Genomic DNA, 17,020 nt, shown 5'->3' on the forward strand with positions numbered 1-17,020 from the left:
TAACTGTCTCAGATCTTCAAACAAGGGGAATGTAACAAGTGGTTATTTTATTATCCCAGGAAATATGAACTGCAGGAATAAGAAAACAGTCACATGAAAACATAGTGTTATAAACTTCTAATGAATGTGGGCTTTACATAGTGTCTACGTATGCCAGGTTACCACTGGAAATATGGGTCAGGACAGCAGGCACACTAGAGAAGTTTACTGATGTTCAAGGGTTACTCCATATTCATAACAATCAAATCCTGAACCAGAAAAATGAGGAAAATTACAAATTTCCAGGAAATATATAAAGAACAGAAATTATTGCTAAGCTCAGTTACATTCCCTAGAACATTTAAATTTGTGGAATTTTTAATAATTCGAAGTCAGTAACAAAAGCAACTTGCTCTTATTCTCAGAAAAATAATGTAAATAATAACTCCTATTTTAAATAATCACTTTATGTCAGATTTATGGATTTTTCACTGAAGCATGCATAGGTGTAATAAAGTAAAAGAAAATCCACATATGCTTTTCAAAGATTTCTTTGTGAGAATTCTTTGCCAAAGGATCTCTTGAGAAAGGGATAAATCCAGTGAAATTAGTTGCCAGTTTACTTTGTGGTGGTTGTTATAAATATTCCTCTAATGTCTTTAATATCATTGATGATTATAGAAAGTATTTTTGTGTAATGTTATACACCACTGTGATGCTCAGTGTCAATAACCACAAGCTAGGGCTTGACAAGCTTGGCTTAGGCAGGCATCCAGCTTCCTAAGACCCAGCTTCCCTAAATGCACCCTATAGCATTTCCATTTGTAGTTGGAATCCACCATCTGCTGCATACAAAAGCCCCAGATCCTTGAGGATCTTTTCTTTTGCTTCTTTACACTTTGCTTTCACCATACACTGTCAGAAATACTTACCTTTCTGCCATAAGTCCTGGTGTAATTTGGGGCCATTATGCCAATTTCTTTATACACTTTGAAAATTAATATTGGAAATGGTAATTTTCTCTATGTGATTTCTCTATAGTTCCTTGAAACTAATAGCCCTGTCTAACAAACAAACAAAACCTTTATACCTTTTAAGAAGGGGAAGACTACATGTACTATGAAGGAGGGTACATTTTCATCATAAATTATTTTCTCACTTCAGTATTAGACTGACAACTGTTACAATTCTCAAAACTTGAATATAGGAAGAAATTTACCTTTCTAATACATTTCTAAAAATAGGTAAGAAGGAAGAGATAAAGTCTTAGCATTCATCACAAAATTCATAGTGAAGCCTTAATTTATTAGATTCCTAAGGATGGGTGAGCCCAAAGGTTATAGCAATTGGTATATAGCAAATGGCCATTGAGGAAATATATTGCATGTATCCCCAAATTTCTAAATATCTAAATATATTTAAATACAAATTCAAAAAGCTTCAAATAAACTTTTGTTTTTACTGCAGTTTTTCAGCAATTGAAAGAATTTTGAAAGAAAATTTTTTTTGTTTTCTACTGTTTTTGTTTGTTTGTTTTTTTGCTCCTAGATCAAGAAAAACTGACTTTGTCTCTTTTACTACGAGACAAGTAATTCACTTTCCAGCATCATGAAAGCATCATTCCAAACACATCGCAGAAGGCAAAGAGGATGAGGTCATTTTTCCCAGTGGACTCTGTTTTTCTCAGTCCTAATCTGGAGCAGCTCCAGGTCTGGTTTATGACACATTTCCTTCAGTTTCTTATACATTCCTCCTACGGCTTTCCCCTTTCATTTCATTCTGTCTTTACTGTCTTTACTTATCTTTGCTTTCCTATTCCAGTCTCTCCAAGTGACATTCCTCTTCCTCGTAAAGTAAATGACAAACTCTCCAATACTCATCATGGATCATCTTCTTCCATAGATTCACATAACCCTGAAGTAATAATGAAATCATTGGGACACATAGTCTACTTTTATTCATGTCTTTTTATTTATTGTTTTATCTTAAGATATTTAGCAATTTGTTGCAATGAATGAACCAAAATTAGGGACTGGTTTCTCTTTTCTTTCTTCCTTTTCTTTCCTTCTTTTCTATGTATGTACATATATATATGTATTTGCACCAGAAGTCAAAATCTGGCCTTCAACTATTTGCCCTCAAGTATCTACATTTTATTTAAAAATGGTACTTTATGATTTGATAATTAGCTTATAATACACAAAAACCTCATTACTAAATCTGTTTAGTTTCTTTATTGTCAAATATTTTACCTGCACACTGATTCTTTATTCTTAAAAACAATAGTGGATATTATTTCATAGAATGAGATAAGATGTTTCCAAAATGCTTACTTTGAGCAATTCAAAAACTACCTGCTAACCAGATCTCACCCATTAGTGCAACTTGCTTCTTCTTTTCTAAGGCTTTGCACTACGTGTATAAGCTGACTTCCATGCTGTCCTCAGAGACATTATTCAACAATCGCCTTCCAATATTAATTTCCTCTCTCTCATTTTCTTTTTCTCACTTTATCTTTGTTATTTTCTCTCAATTTTAAAACCTACCTTATTTACTCCCATTGTTTCGAAATAAAACTAAATAGCTACATTGACCCAATATCTTCACTTGATTTTTGTGCTATCTCCTTTGTCCATAACAAAGCATATTTCCTGACCACATGAGTATGTTCTCAGTATGCGTTTGTGAAACTTTCCATCTTTCTTCAACTCCAGGAAATCTTTCATTCCCAACAGTTTACACAAACCATGTTCTTCATCTCACCACCAACATCCTTTGAACTACATTATTTATCTGACCACGAAATTTCTTTGCTAAACACACATGTTTTTATTCCTATTATTTCTAGTCCTTTCTTCCATAAAACACATATGAACTTGGTTTCAGAAAATTATTTTTTAAAATAAAATAAAACCTTCTCTCCTATTTTTCTTCTATCAACTCATGTTTACCAGTTTTTCTTTCCTAGCCTGGCCCATTAATACACGGATTACAGAAGGTGTTTTAGTTAACCCAACCCCTCCCCTGCCTCCTTGGGACTTTCCTGACTAACCCGAAAGCTCCAGAACTGGGGACAACTGGGTCCCCTTTCACTGCCCCCCATGGAGGCTGTGTTGGGTGGCCTCGGAAAACCCCAGCTGCCTTTATATATCTTGGTAGTGGTTCAATTGTCTTTCTGGAAAATAATCATTTCAGATCACTAATTTAACCCATCCGGAAAATAATCATTTCAGATCACTAATTTAACCCATCCACTTTCTCTTACAGATACAAAGAGAATGTGCAGGGAGAAAGCAGAGTTTTCTTTAATCCTGGAGCTGTGCACGATGGACAGAGAAGCTGACTGCTTTCTCTCTGCACACTCTCTGAAAAAGCCTTAATTCCTCCTCCCTGCAGTCCCTGCAGCCCCTCTCTTTACCCTCCCAAGACATTTAGTGCTCGTGCTTTATCCAGGTCATGTAGGTACTATTCCCAGTAACCAAAACCTGCCAACATTATTAACACAAGAGGAATAGGGGAGAAACCTATCTCCCATCCCTACTCCTGTCAGAGCGAGACAGCCACCCCAAATATCCCTTAATCGCCAGAATTTTCCCACTAGTAATAACGAATAGTTAAGATCAACCCTTTGGGTGCATATTCCTAATGTCATTTCCCAAGTGTAGCTGACTTAATTGAAACATTTTCTAAAGCCAAAAACTTGCACTTGAATTTGCTGATAATTTGCTGGAGACAGATCGTGGTCGGTAGTACCACATCTGAGAGTAAATCACACAGTAAAATGATTAGCCATTGTGGAAGATGGGGGTGGTAGCTGCTTATTATTAGGGATTCTATAAATTTGAGATCTCTCTCTCATATATGCTATACATATATAATGTATTATATATGACACTGGCAGTAAACTATAAATTAAATAATATATAATACATATATTCATGTATATGTATAATATACATATATATTATGTAGAGCTAAATATGTAGATACATAGATATGTAGATAGATATGTACCACTATCTCTACCTATCATTTGTTTTTCTCACTGGTGGTCACTGTTGCTCAGGCTGGAGTGCAGTGCTGCAATCTCACTCACTTCAAATTTTGCCTCCCAGGTTCAAGCTATTCGCATGCCTCAGCCTCCTAAGTAGCTGGGAGTACAGGCATACGTCATCATACTCTGCTAATTTTTGTAATTTTAGTAGAAAGGGGGTTTCACCTTGTTGGCTAGGCTGGCCTCGAACTTCTTACCTCAAGTGATCCATCTGCCTGGGGCACCCAAAGTGCTGGGATTACAGGTGTGAGCCACCACACCAGGCTTATAATACATTCCTGGACAAGGTGTGATGGAGCAAGGACAGGCGAAAAGGCTTCTAGGTAGGGTCCTGAAGGGATCCTGCAAGGACCAAGAGGGATGCTTGGAGGAGGAGAGGATCAGGACACACTCCAGAAATTGACCTTCAGGAACAGCTTGAGGTGGCCAGGCACAGTGATGGAGCTGGATCCAGTGAGGTGGGGCTGAGATTCTGTTGGGCAGGAAACAGAGAGGACTGCCCAGAGGCACTTCTCTCAAGGTTGCAGCTACAGAGTATAAGCTTATGGTAGCCCTGGCACTAAGGTTCTTTTAAGAATGCTAAATATTACTTCATGAACAGTCATATCAAGGTATACTATTTTTGGAAAGACATTTTCTTCCCTCTGCACTCTCCTTAGATAAGAAACAAAGAACAATAATAATGAAAGCATGCCCTATTGATGCTATTTGTATGGAACGGAACTTGAACTTTTATAAGGTAAAGATCCGTCAACACAGCTTTCCTAGCATCCTGATTCTAGAGTTCTCCTGTTGATTTCATAAGGTATTCATTAAAAAACCCTTGAGTTTTTGCTCTGTCCTGGTTCTGCTTCTGTTTTCACTCATTACTGGGGCCTTCCCATTTTTTGATCCTATTGTGTCAGCCTTCTTTAATATGTAGTTTACTCCCAGCATATTCTTCTCAGTATGGAGTTTGATCCTGGAAGAGAATTTGGGCTGGTTATTTTAATAGCTATGGAAACCATATGGTCCCAGCCTCTTTTTATCTTATCCTGGACTCTTGCTTATTGATGTGTGCAAACTCCCATCCTGCTCAGTTTCTGCAGCTCTTTTGTAATTACCTTGCACACCTTCTGGTGAATCCTTGTTGCTGACTTGGGGAGTTCTCAAATCTACATACGTTCTGTTCACCCTCTCTGCTTCATCCTGAAAGGATTCTGATTCCTCATGGATATTGCTGCTGCACCTGATTTGTCTGTGACTTTTTACATTTGGGATTTTTTAGGGTACATTGTCACTCAGTATTGTTGTAGACACTGTTCATGAATTTTGATTTTGTCATTCTAGTTTTTCACTGTTTTTCTTTAGAGGTTTGGAAATGGTCTGAAAGTATACTGCACCTCTCTATCTTTTCAGAATTTTAAGGTGAAAATTTATATATATACAAAAGAGTAAGTGTTGAATAAATTTAAAAACTCTGTATTTAAAATCACAAGCAAAGCCCCAACTGCATTTGTACATCTCACCATCTAGCCTGAGTTACAGGCCTTACTACCAGTTAGTGACAAATGTGACTTACAGTATCTTCTGAATTGGAAGTGAAAAGAATCAGATCTTTAAAGTTATTTTTGCAAACTTGATGTTAAGAAGCAAAACAAGGGACATAATATGCAAACACATTTCCTAAATAAATGTACCCAGCAGCCATCTAGAATTCATGTAAAAATGGTAAAAATGCCTAAATCCTCAGAATCCGTAAGAAAATGAAAGTGTGATGGTAAATTTTATGTGTCAGCTTGAATTGGTCTCTGTAAAGTAGGTTTCCCTCCCCAGTAGCTCCTGAATAGAACAAAGCGCTGATGAGAAGAGAGTTTGACCCTTTTGTTCCTGCCTCACTGCTTAAGCTAGCATATCTGGTCTTATCTTCTCCTACCCTGGAACTGAGGTTTACACCATTGGTTTCCCTGGTCCCCAGGCTTTTAGACTCAGATTGAATTACACCTCTGTCTTTCCTAAGTGACCAGCTTGTAGATTGCAGATCATGGTATTTTTTGCCTCCACAATTTTGTGAACCAATTCTTCATCATAAAATAAGGTTTTCTGGGTGGGAGGATCACTTGAGGTCAGGAGTTCGAGACCAGCCTGGACAACATGATGAAGCTCTGTCTTTACTAAAAATACAAAAATTAATCTGGTGTGGTGGCGAGTGCCTGTAATTCCAGCTACTTAGGAGGCTGAGGCAGGAGAATCACTTGAATCTGGGAGGTGGATGTTGTAGTGAGCCCAGACGCACCACTGCACTGCAGCCTGGGCGGCCAGCCACCATATCTGTCTCTCTCTGTCTCCTTTCTGCATTATTATATCTCTCTCTGTTACTCTGTTTCTCTAATTTGGTGGTACTGTTTCTCTGGAGGATGATGACTAACACACGAAGAAAAATGACATAAATATATGATAAAATGAATTTGTTAAAAATCGATATACATTATAAAGTTAACAAAATAATAATAACAGTAAATAGCAATTTTCTTATTTTTATTATAATTTATTTCAAATGTACACATCGGTGTAATTTTCATGATTTTAAATTCTGTAACCATTAGGCTGAAAGTCAGAAGCAAGCCAAGAACATATTATTATCATTGCTTAACATTCTCCTGGATATTTTAATCCAATACATTCAGAAATTAGAGGTATAAAATGGTAAATATTTTCATTATTCTCTGAAACTTATTTACCTAGAAAAGACTTATAAATAAAAATTTACTAAGATCTCTAGGGACAAAATAAACACTCGATAGTCAATGGTTTTCAAATAAAAAGTATACGACTGCTTCTGTGATGTTAATATTCACGAGAAGAAAATACGAAAATAGCCAGAAATGTTTAAGAGAATAAAGGTGTACTGAGAAGGCACTAACCTTATGTTAGTTTTCAAACATATTAGTAAATGAAAACAAATTTAAACAATGTTATATTGTCGTATGAATTCATAGAACAGATAGTGAAACAGAATAGTGTATTCATCTCTATGTGACTTTCTGTGCGTCTTTCCATCAATCCTGAGTGCTGAAGGGAAGATTCACTTGCACCTGAAGCAGCAGGAAATATTTGGAGCTTCAAGAATAAATGCAGAGAGCACTTAGAGAAGCTGCACCCAGTGTCATCAGGGATTCTGTGGAGGAGCCCATTCAGATGAAATAGGTAAGTTTTTATTTTGCATTTTCATATTTTTTTTTGGAAATGAAAAAGAAAAGTCTCAATGAAAGCTAAGAGTCAGACATACATATAGAAACATTGCTGCCTACTCCCAGGCATGGGAATGGCCAACTCAGTCCTTCAGGGAGTGGAGGAGAGAGACATCAAGAGTACAACAATTTTCTTAAGACACTTACCCCATCTTTCATCAAATATCCCCAACCCTAGATTAAGTGCAGGAGTCCTGAAAAACATTTCCACAGGGAAGACCAGGGTCCCAGGCTCGTGGGTGTCTTCTTACTACCTTTAGCAGAACAAAAATGAGTAAAGCAAAGTTTCTTGCTTCAGAAATATTCATTCTAATACAATGTGTACCCTACACCTAATCATTGCTTCATTCCAGAAACTTTAATTGCATAAAATTCACTGGGAAAGGGATGATATTTGTCTGTTTTTAAGGATAAGGGTAGTATTGGCTCAAACTTATATTTATTCTCCCCAAAGAGTCCCTCCCAGGTTTGTAATCCTGGTGTAAGAGAGTGCTCCACCAAGTTGCTTCTTTCCAACCTGTCCTACTTTGTATAGGGGAGGAGAGTGGGGAAGGAAGAAAAGGGGGGGGAAAAAAAAAAAAGAAGTAAAAAGAGGCAGAAGGAGAGTCCCTTTTCTTTGACATGGATGGCATGAATGGGCTTTTGCTGAGAAACTGCCTGACCCTGGAGTCTGAGTCATGTGGAGTCTGAGTCAGATGGAGTCTGAGTCGGGTGGAGTCCCAGTTAGAAGTCCTCTGAGGAAGCTGCACTAGAGCCACTGCCCTCAGACATCAACTTCCATTTCTTCTCCACTGCTGCAGTCTGAAGAGTTACTGCTTTCTTCCTCTTCTCCATCTTCCTTCCTGTTCTCTTCTGGTTCCAAGGAGACATGACAGTTTACCCAAGTAGTCTGTGATGAATCTGTTCCTGAAGCCTCGGGCCCCTGCCCCTCCCCAAACCCTTCTTGCAGACCCCTTGCTGATGAGGACTGAGGATCTGTTTGTCTCAACCTGGGGTCCGGGCCTCCTGTCAAGGCCATATTCTTACCCTTAGCATAGGTCGATTCTTTGTATGCAGCATAATTTTCAGGTGACAAAGTCTTAAGCCAGAGATCCAATTTCACCTTGTATTGCTTCTGCAGCTCCTCAGCCTGACTCTTGTAATGGTCCTTCTGGCTCTGCGGGATGCGCTGCCAGCGTCTGCCAATCTCTACCGTGCGCTCCCTCAGGGACAAATGTTGCAGCTCCTTACTTGACCAGGAATCTTGGTGAAATTTGTGGTATCCATTCATGGGGGGTTTCTGAGGTTCTCCATGAAATTTTACCTTCTTGAAAAATTGATCCGTTTTTGGAAGAGACCTCACTTCTTCCATATTTTTCTGAACCTTCTTTTGCACTTTGGTTTGAATCCTCTTGGAGACATCAGATTTCTTGGCCTTCTGGACTAAATCAGGGTGTTCTTCCCTAAAGCGAGCAAGTTTTTCCTCAAATTCTTGCTTTTCCTTCTGGAAATCCTGAATATATTTCTGTTTCATCTGCTCTGGGAGTTCCTTGTACTTCTTTGACAGGATTTTGGTCAGTTCCTGGCTTCTCATCCCAGGGTACATTTGGGAGTACTGGGGCCAATTCTCCTTGAAGAAACGGATATAAGCAGTAAGGGGCCTCTTTGGAAAGTCTGGATGGGTCCTGCCTTTTTGACTTTTGTTTGTATTTTTAACACATTTCTTAGCTTCCAGGACTAATTCTTTCAAAGTGCCAAATTTTCTCAAGCTGCAAGAAATCTCTAACCATTTGAGTCTGCACATTTCACCAGAAAAGTTTTTAAAAGCTGTTTTTCCCCAGTCCATGTGTGACTGAATTGAGCTGAACGTGCCGTTGCCATCAGATGGGAGATTATTCTCCATGCGTTCCAGTAACCTCAAGATGTCTTCGTTTGACCAATGGCCTTGGTTTCTAGGCAAAGCCATTTTGATATCTTTGGCTTACTTATAAGATCCCGGTTATGTAGACACCAGAGCAAGAATACAGAGTTCTTTACTTTTAAGAGTCAGTGGATTATTTATTTCTGGAAGTCCTGCAGTATGTGTGATTTTGTATTTCTGAGGAGAAGGAAAGGAAAGTTACTCTGCTTCATTGGGATTAATGAAAGAAATTACACCCTATTTGCCATATGTCTCTTGTGTAATTAATTTACTCTTAACAATATAAATAAAACATTGCCCATTTCTGAATTAAAATCCATATTTGCCTTTCGTATGCTACATGCACGATATTCAATATCTCCACACCCCACCCCAGCCTGCTTTTTGCCAGATCTCAGGTGAAGCAGTCTTAAATTGAGTTGCATAAGACAAACACCAGACCACTCACTTAAGAAGCTTAATGTAACAGAAATGCCCTGAAGACAGAGTCAAAAGTTAAAGTGGAAGGAGAAATGCCTAAAAGGGAAAGACTGTTCATTCTACAGTGCCCTGAGTATGGCCATTTTCTAAGCACAGCCCAAATATCCATAGCTAAAGGTACAGACGAGAAGTTGAAGATACAATAGGACAAGCCCAAGAGCTCCTCCAGACATGCGTCCAACTGTTACCATTTTATGAGGGAATGTGAACCTGTGATGAGACTGAATTATAGATTCTTCAGGATCCATGCATGGGAATGCATGGTTTCTTGTGAACCATACTCCTTCTCCTTTTAAATATCAAGGATTTAATGACAATTATAAAACATTTCAATTTTATTTTGTTAACTGTTCATCATCTTTAAGCCTCAGTGAAAATTTGGCTTCCTTCAGAAAGTGCCTCCAAAATACGTGGCATTTTCCATTATAGAACCTGAAAACATGGCAGAGCAGATGACTACTGCCTTTTTTTTTTTTTTTTTTCCAACCTAAAAAGTAAATTCCTCTGGGACATGTAATTCCTCTGGGACATGATTTCCCAACAAATTCTCCAAATTCTCATATCTCTTTCACTAGTCTTTTTAGGATAATCTTCTATTTGAGACTAAGCCTCACTTAAGTAAAATTGTGTACAAATACATACAACATGAAATTAAACCAGATCTTAAATAGAGGGTGCATAAGGAGTGGAACATGGGACCTTCGGGGGAAAATATGCATTAGAAAGGAAAGAGAGCAGAGTTAAGATGCCAGTGGAGGTTGAAATTCTGAGAATGAGTTTCTGTATATGTGAGAATATTTTTGAGAACTATTTTTAATTCTCAGTAGTGTATAGAAGGATGTAGCCTTTGAATGACATTAAGAATTCACTAGAAGTATGAAGAATGTTAGTTATAATGTCACATGCCTCAAAACACAAATGCCTCAATACATAGATTAAAATGTTTTAAAGTATTGGATAGTAATTCAAGTCCATAGTTGAGGTAGAAGATAAAATAAATAATGACTCATATATCAAATTTATTATGTGAAAAAGACTTTGGAAAATTGTTCCATAATAAATGAAAATATAAATAAAAAATTAAAATTCACAGAAAAAATTAAAATAAACTGTGAAAAACTTAAGAGGGTAAACTTGAAAGTTATTGAATTTTTAATCTCAAAAATCAGAAAAAAAGTCATTTCATCAATCTCCTAAAAAAAAAAAAAAAACAATAATATAACAGGAGAGTAATTAAGAGAAAAGTAACATTTACAAAGGGAAGTAAAAAAAACTTGAAAAATATTTGATTTCACACTTTGTGTTTAAGATCAAAACATACTCTGAATTGGTTCAGGGATTAAAAGATGTCAAATTTCCAAACATATTGTAAGTGATGATTATAAAAAATCAATACATAAATAAATATAAGATGTATTCTATCTCAGAAAAAGGGTAAGTCACATAGAATTGACATTAGAAAAGAGATGTGGAATATTCAGAATCTGAATTTAGGAAAAGGAGTGCTGTCTTCCCAATTGTAAAGGTTAGGATGATGCGTATAAAGGAGTGAAAATAAAAACACAGTTGTGTTTTTGTTGTTATGTGGCTCTTTTATGAGCCAGGCATTTTTTCAAAGTGCAAGTTAAAGAGTGGCCCCCCAAAATATATGTCTAAGTCCTAACCCTTGAAACCTGTGAATATGACCTTTGGAAAATAGGATCTTTGCAGATGTAATTACCTCGATAATCTCCCAATGAGATTAGTCTGGATTTAGGATTTAGGGTGGGGCCTAAGTCCAATGACTGGTATCACTATAGAAGAAATAAAAGGAATGTCTTAGACACCTAGACAGCCATGTGGAGACAGAGGCAGAGACAGAGCTCAGGGGAACTAGGCTGCCACAAGCCAATGAAAGCTAAAGGTTCCCATCAGCCACCAGAAGCTAGCAGACAGGGAGGGGCTGGATTTCCCCTCAGAATCTCCAGTGGGAACCAACTCTGTCAACATGTTGATTTTAAATTTTAGGCTTTCAGAATGCGAAAGAGCAAATTATTGTTTTATCTGTGATAATTTATTACAACTGTAGGGGAAAGAAAGGGAGATCAGACTATTACTGTGTCTATGTAGAAAAGAAAGACATAAGAAATTCCATTTTGATCTGTACCTTAAACAATTGCTTTGCTGAGATGTTGTTAATTTGTAACTTTGCCTCAGCCACTTGGCTGCAGCCACTTTGCCCCAACCTTGTGCTCACAGAAACATGTGTTGCATGGAATCAAGGTTGAAGTGATCTAGGGCTGTGCAGGACGTGCCTTGTTAACAAAATGTTTAGGAGCAGTATGCTTGATAAAAGTCATCGCCATTCTCTAGTCCTAACCAGGGCACAATGCACTGCGAAAAGCTGCAGGGACCTCTGCCTTGGAAAGCTGGGTATTGTCCAAGGTTTCTCCCTATGTGATAGTCTGAAATATGGCCTCGTGGGATCAGAAAGACCTGACTGTGCCCCAGCCCGACACCCATAAAGGGTCTGTGTTGAAGTGAATTAGTGAAAGAGGAAAGCCTCTTGCAGTTGAGATAGAGGAAGGCCACTGTCTCCTGCCTGCCCCTGGGAACGGAGTGCCTTGGTATAAAACCCGATTGTACATTTGTTCAGTTCTGAGATAGGAGAATAACTGCCCTATGGCGGGAGGCAAGACATGTTGGCAGCAATGTTGTTTGTTATTCTTTACTTACTGAGATGTTTGGGTGGAGAGAAACATGAATCTTGCCTATGTGTACATCCAGGCATGGTACCTCCCCTTGAACTTAATTGTGACACAGATTCCTTGGCTCACATGTTTTCTTCCTGACCTTCTCCCTATTATCACCCTGTTCTCCTCCCGCATTCCTCTTGCTGAGATAATGAAAATAATAATCAATAAAACCTGAGGGAACTCAGAGACCAGTGCCGGTGCAGGTCACTGGTATGCTGAGTGCCGGTCTCCTGGGCCCACTGTTGTTTCTCTATACTTTGTCTGTGTGTCTGTCTTCTTTTCTGTCTCTCATCGCACCTGACAAGATAGACTCACAGGTGTGGAGGGGCAGGCCACCCCTACAACAGGAGCTCTGGGAAACTAATATGCAAATGTTTTACACTTATTATTAATATCTTATTTTTCTCCTTAAAGCTCTATGAGGTCATTTTATGCTTGCTGTTCCATTACTTCCATGATGAAACTGCGACCAGGCGTGGAGGCTCATGCCTGTAATCCCAGCACTTAAGGAGCCTAAGCTGGGAGGATCACTTGAACTCAGGAGCTCAAGATAAGCCTGGGCAACAAGTGAGAAACTCCCATCTCTTAAAAAAAAGACAGAAAGAAACTGGAAAAACTAAGAATTTATATAGGGCCAGGCACAGTGGCTCACGCCTGTAATTTCAACACTTTGGGCAGCTGAAGCAGGAAAATTGCTTGAGCTCAGGAGTTTAAGACCAGTCTGGACAACATAGGGAGACCCCATCTCTAGAAAAACAAAAATTTAACCAGGCCCACACTTGTAGTGCCTGTAGTCCCAGCTATGCTGGAGGCTGAGGTGAGAGGATGGCTTGAGCACAGGAGGTCAAGACTTCAGTGAGCCTTGATTGCATCAGTGCACTTCAGACCAGGCAACAGTGAGACCCTGTCTCAAAAAAATTAACCGTGTCAATTGTATATGAGTGCCCCCTTTTCTGTGTTAGAATACATCTTTTATTTGTTTACTTTTTACTTTTTGTCATCATCACTTGCGAAATACTTAGAAGTTTAAGACATTCTTTTATCCTTGAACCATTTGAGGGTAAGTTTTGATCTTAAACATAATGTATGGACTCCTGTGACTTTGTGAAGCTGTATGAATTCCTAATTTTTTAAAATTTTTGTGACATAAAAAATAAAAAATGAAAAAAATAAAAATTTATAACCTTCACAAAGTCATACATGTAATATTTTATTCCATAAAATAGAATATAAATATATCATGCTATATATATTCATTATATATATCAAAAAATAACAAGAGGCTTTGAAAAGAACATTTAAACAAGAAAACACATTTTATAAATTAAAAATACTATTACAGCCAGGCGCGGTGGCTCAAGCCTGTAATCCCAGCACTTTGGGAGGCCGAGACAGGCGGATCACGAGGTCAAGAGATCAAGACCATCCTGGCTAACACGGTGAAACCCCGTCTCTACTAAAAAATAAAAAAAATCAGCCAGGCGTGGTGGCGGGCGCCTGTAGTCCCAGTCACTTAGGAGGCTGAGGCAGGAGAATGGTGTAAACTCGGCATGCAGAGGTTGCAGTGAGCTGAGATCTGGCCACTGCACTCCAGCCCAGGCGACAGAGCAAGACTCCGTCTTAAAAAAAAAAAAAAAAAAAAAAAAAAAAAAAAAAAAAAAAAAAAAAAAAAACTATTACATAAATAAAAACTTCAATGGAATATTAGGAAAATAAAAAAGTGCCTTTGAGCACTTTGAAAACTTTGCAGACAACCAAGGCTGCGTGCACCCTGAAGTTACAGACAACATAGAACTTTTCATATTTTACAGTAAAGGTTTCCAATTAAATTCTAGATACCATGCTGTAGATAAAACTGTACAATATCTAGGACTGTCCCTCCAGAAGTTCACAATTTGTATAAACAAAGAACCAAAATTAAAGGAGATACTCACCTGAATATTCTGTAACTGGTCTGAACAGTGCTTGCAGGAAAATTCATGCATTTGACTTAGGAGTTCCCTGTCCTCTGGGCTTTCTGGATAACAGAAGCTATTCTTTGAGATTTCCACAGTCTAAAAAATTCCAAATGCCTCTATAAATATTAAGCCTTGCTTTCTGGAGGCCAATGTAATATAGGATCCTTAAATCCCCGCCCTGATTAGGTTTCTGCGGCACAGAGTATCAATGAAAGGATTTACCTTTCCACCACTGATTAAATCAACTCAATGTCTAATCTCTGTAAATAATCCTCTACAAACACCCTCTAGTTCTGGTTAGTGCTGGTTTATCTTGTCATTGATTGATTGATTTTTATTTTGTTTTGTTTTGTTTTTTTTTGAGATGGAGTCACCGTCTGTTGTCCCGGCTGGAGTGCAATGGCATGATCTTGGCTCAACACAACCTCTGTCTCCCAGTTTCAAGTGATTCTCCTGTCTCAGAGTCCCGAGTTGTTGAGATTACAGGCATGTGCCACCACACCTGGCTGATTTTGTATTTTTAGTAGACACGGTTTCACCATGTTGGCCAGGCTGGTCTCGAACTCCTGACATCTAGTGATCCACCTGCCTCGGCCTCCAAAAGCGCTGGGATTACCCGTGTGAGCCACCATGCCTGGCTTTTGTCATTGTTAAACAACACCCATGTGGCAAAATCATGTTTGATTTTCTGTGGCCCCAAATCTACTTTCATTTCTGCTCCCACATCTGATAGTATTTTTATATGATATTTGAATATACATCATTCCATTCTTTGATAACTTCTGCCCTTTCTTCACTGAAATCTAGGTTCTGCTACCATCTCACCTTGCTCAACAACATAAATCCCTTCAGTGCCGATCAATTTCTACCACCTTTTAGATTTGAAGATCAAAATGCTAATGATGATGATGGATGGTTTTGGAAAAAGAGAAGTAGAGCCTCAATGTCTGGCACCTATGGCTGATTTAATTTTAAATGTAGGGAAATGAAATCAGTACTGTGCAGAAAAAACATTCAGGTGATTTTATTTAATGCATTTTTACTAAATTCAAACTAATCCAATAAAACCTTTATTTAAATGACAACTTTTTTGAAAAATAATTTTAAAATTTTTATTAATGTATGAAAATTGCACATATTTATAACATACAATATAATATAAATTGTGCATTGATCAGATTAGGGTTTGACAATCTCAGGCTTCATAATTTGTAAAGTAGAATTCTGCCATTTAAAAACTTTATATCTACAGTTACCAACTAGTGGTTAACTGAACATATCAAATAACAAGATATTATTTGAAAGAGCCTAAATTAATAAAGTGTTTAAATACATTTTGAGCTTTAAAATACAATAAATAAATAAGATTTATTTTGGAAAATTTTTTTAAAAAGTATAAACAAAGTGGATATGGACAAAAATGTGTACAGAAAAATATCAGAAGGACTAAATCGCGTGGAGATGTTAATGGTAAATCTTGCTGATATTGTTTTTATTTATTTATTTATTTATTTATTTATTTATTTATTTATTTTATTTATTTATTTGAGATGGCGTTTCGCTCTGTCGCCCAGGCTGGAGTGCAGTGGCGGATCTCAGCTCGCTGCAAGCTCTGCCTCCCGGGTTCACGCCATTCTCCTTTCTCAGCTTCCCGAGTAGCTGGGACTACCTGCGCCCGCCACCTCGCCCGGCTAGTTTTTTGTATTTTTTAGTAGAGACGGAGTCTCACCGTGTTAGCCAGGATGGTCTCAATCTCCTGACCTCGTGATCCGCCCGTCTCGGCCTCCCAAAGTGTTGAGATTACAGGCTTGAGCCACTGCGCCCGGCCGCTGATATTATTTTTAAAAGTATCATCTTTTAAAAAAACATTTTATGGCCATTTGTTAATGAGAATAAGCTTCTATTGAAAAGGAAATCTTTGATTCTGTAAGAATATACTCTCAGATACGTATCTCTTATATACCTAACATAAAATTATTTAGATGTCTGTAGTTACAATTAGCTTTATAGGATGGGGTTTAGAAATAGCCATAAAGCAAGCCCTTTGTATATTTCTAACACATGCTACAGTTTGGGAATGTAAGCTCAAAATGTCATCCATGTAATGACTTAAAGCTTGTCTTCTACTCTCAAATACATCAACACTCACACATATATATGTGCACATGCAAATACATACAAATAAAATATTCTGCTGAAATAAAATACCTTTTTTTTATTTGTTGGTTGGTTTTGAGAAAAGTTCTAGCTCTGTTGCCCAGAATGGAATGCAGTGGAACAATTATGGTTCACTGTAGCATCAAACTCCTAAGCTCAAGTGATCCTCCTGCCTCAGCCTGCTAAGTAGCTGGAACCACAGAGGTGTGCCACCATGCCTGGCTAATTTTTTAAAAATTTGCTTTTATAGAAATAGAGTATCTCAGTGTTGTCCAGGCTCATCTTGAACTCCTGGATTCAAGCCTTCCTCCTGCATCAGGCTCCGAAAGGCTAGGATTAAAGGCATAATATGGCTCTGTGTCTGGACCTGAAAGGAATTTTTATTCAGTCTTATCCAGATGTTTTTGCTTTTTTCTGGTGCTAGTCCTAAGAATATTAAGAAGTCCTTAGAAAACTCTTCCCAGCATGTAAAAGATGCATTCGTTGGTTATTATGGCAATATTCCCCACATGAGTAATTTTGGTGGT

At 37.9% G+C, this 17,020-nt stretch overlaps 1 protein-coding gene across 1 annotated transcript; it reads right to left on the bottom strand.

Annotated features, from left to right (window-relative positions):
* Positions 1-8,026: 8,026 nt before the first annotated feature.
* Positions 8,027-9,217, bottom strand: LOC104678367 (upstream binding transcription factor like 1). Its single transcript, XM_010383616.2, has one exon. The coding sequence runs from the start codon at positions 9,206-9,208 to the stop codon at positions 8,027-8,029; it is 1,182 nt and encodes a 393-aa protein (XP_010381918.2). The 5' UTR covers positions 9,209-9,217.
* Between the last annotated feature and the right edge of the window lie 7,803 nt (positions 9,218-17,020).

Source organism: Rhinopithecus roxellana, chromosome 15 (assembly GCF_007565055.1).
Source record: "Rhinopithecus roxellana isolate Shanxi Qingling chromosome 15, ASM756505v1, whole genome shotgun sequence".
Classification (NCBI taxonomy): Eukaryota; Metazoa; Chordata; class Mammalia; order Primates; family Cercopithecidae; genus Rhinopithecus; species Rhinopithecus roxellana.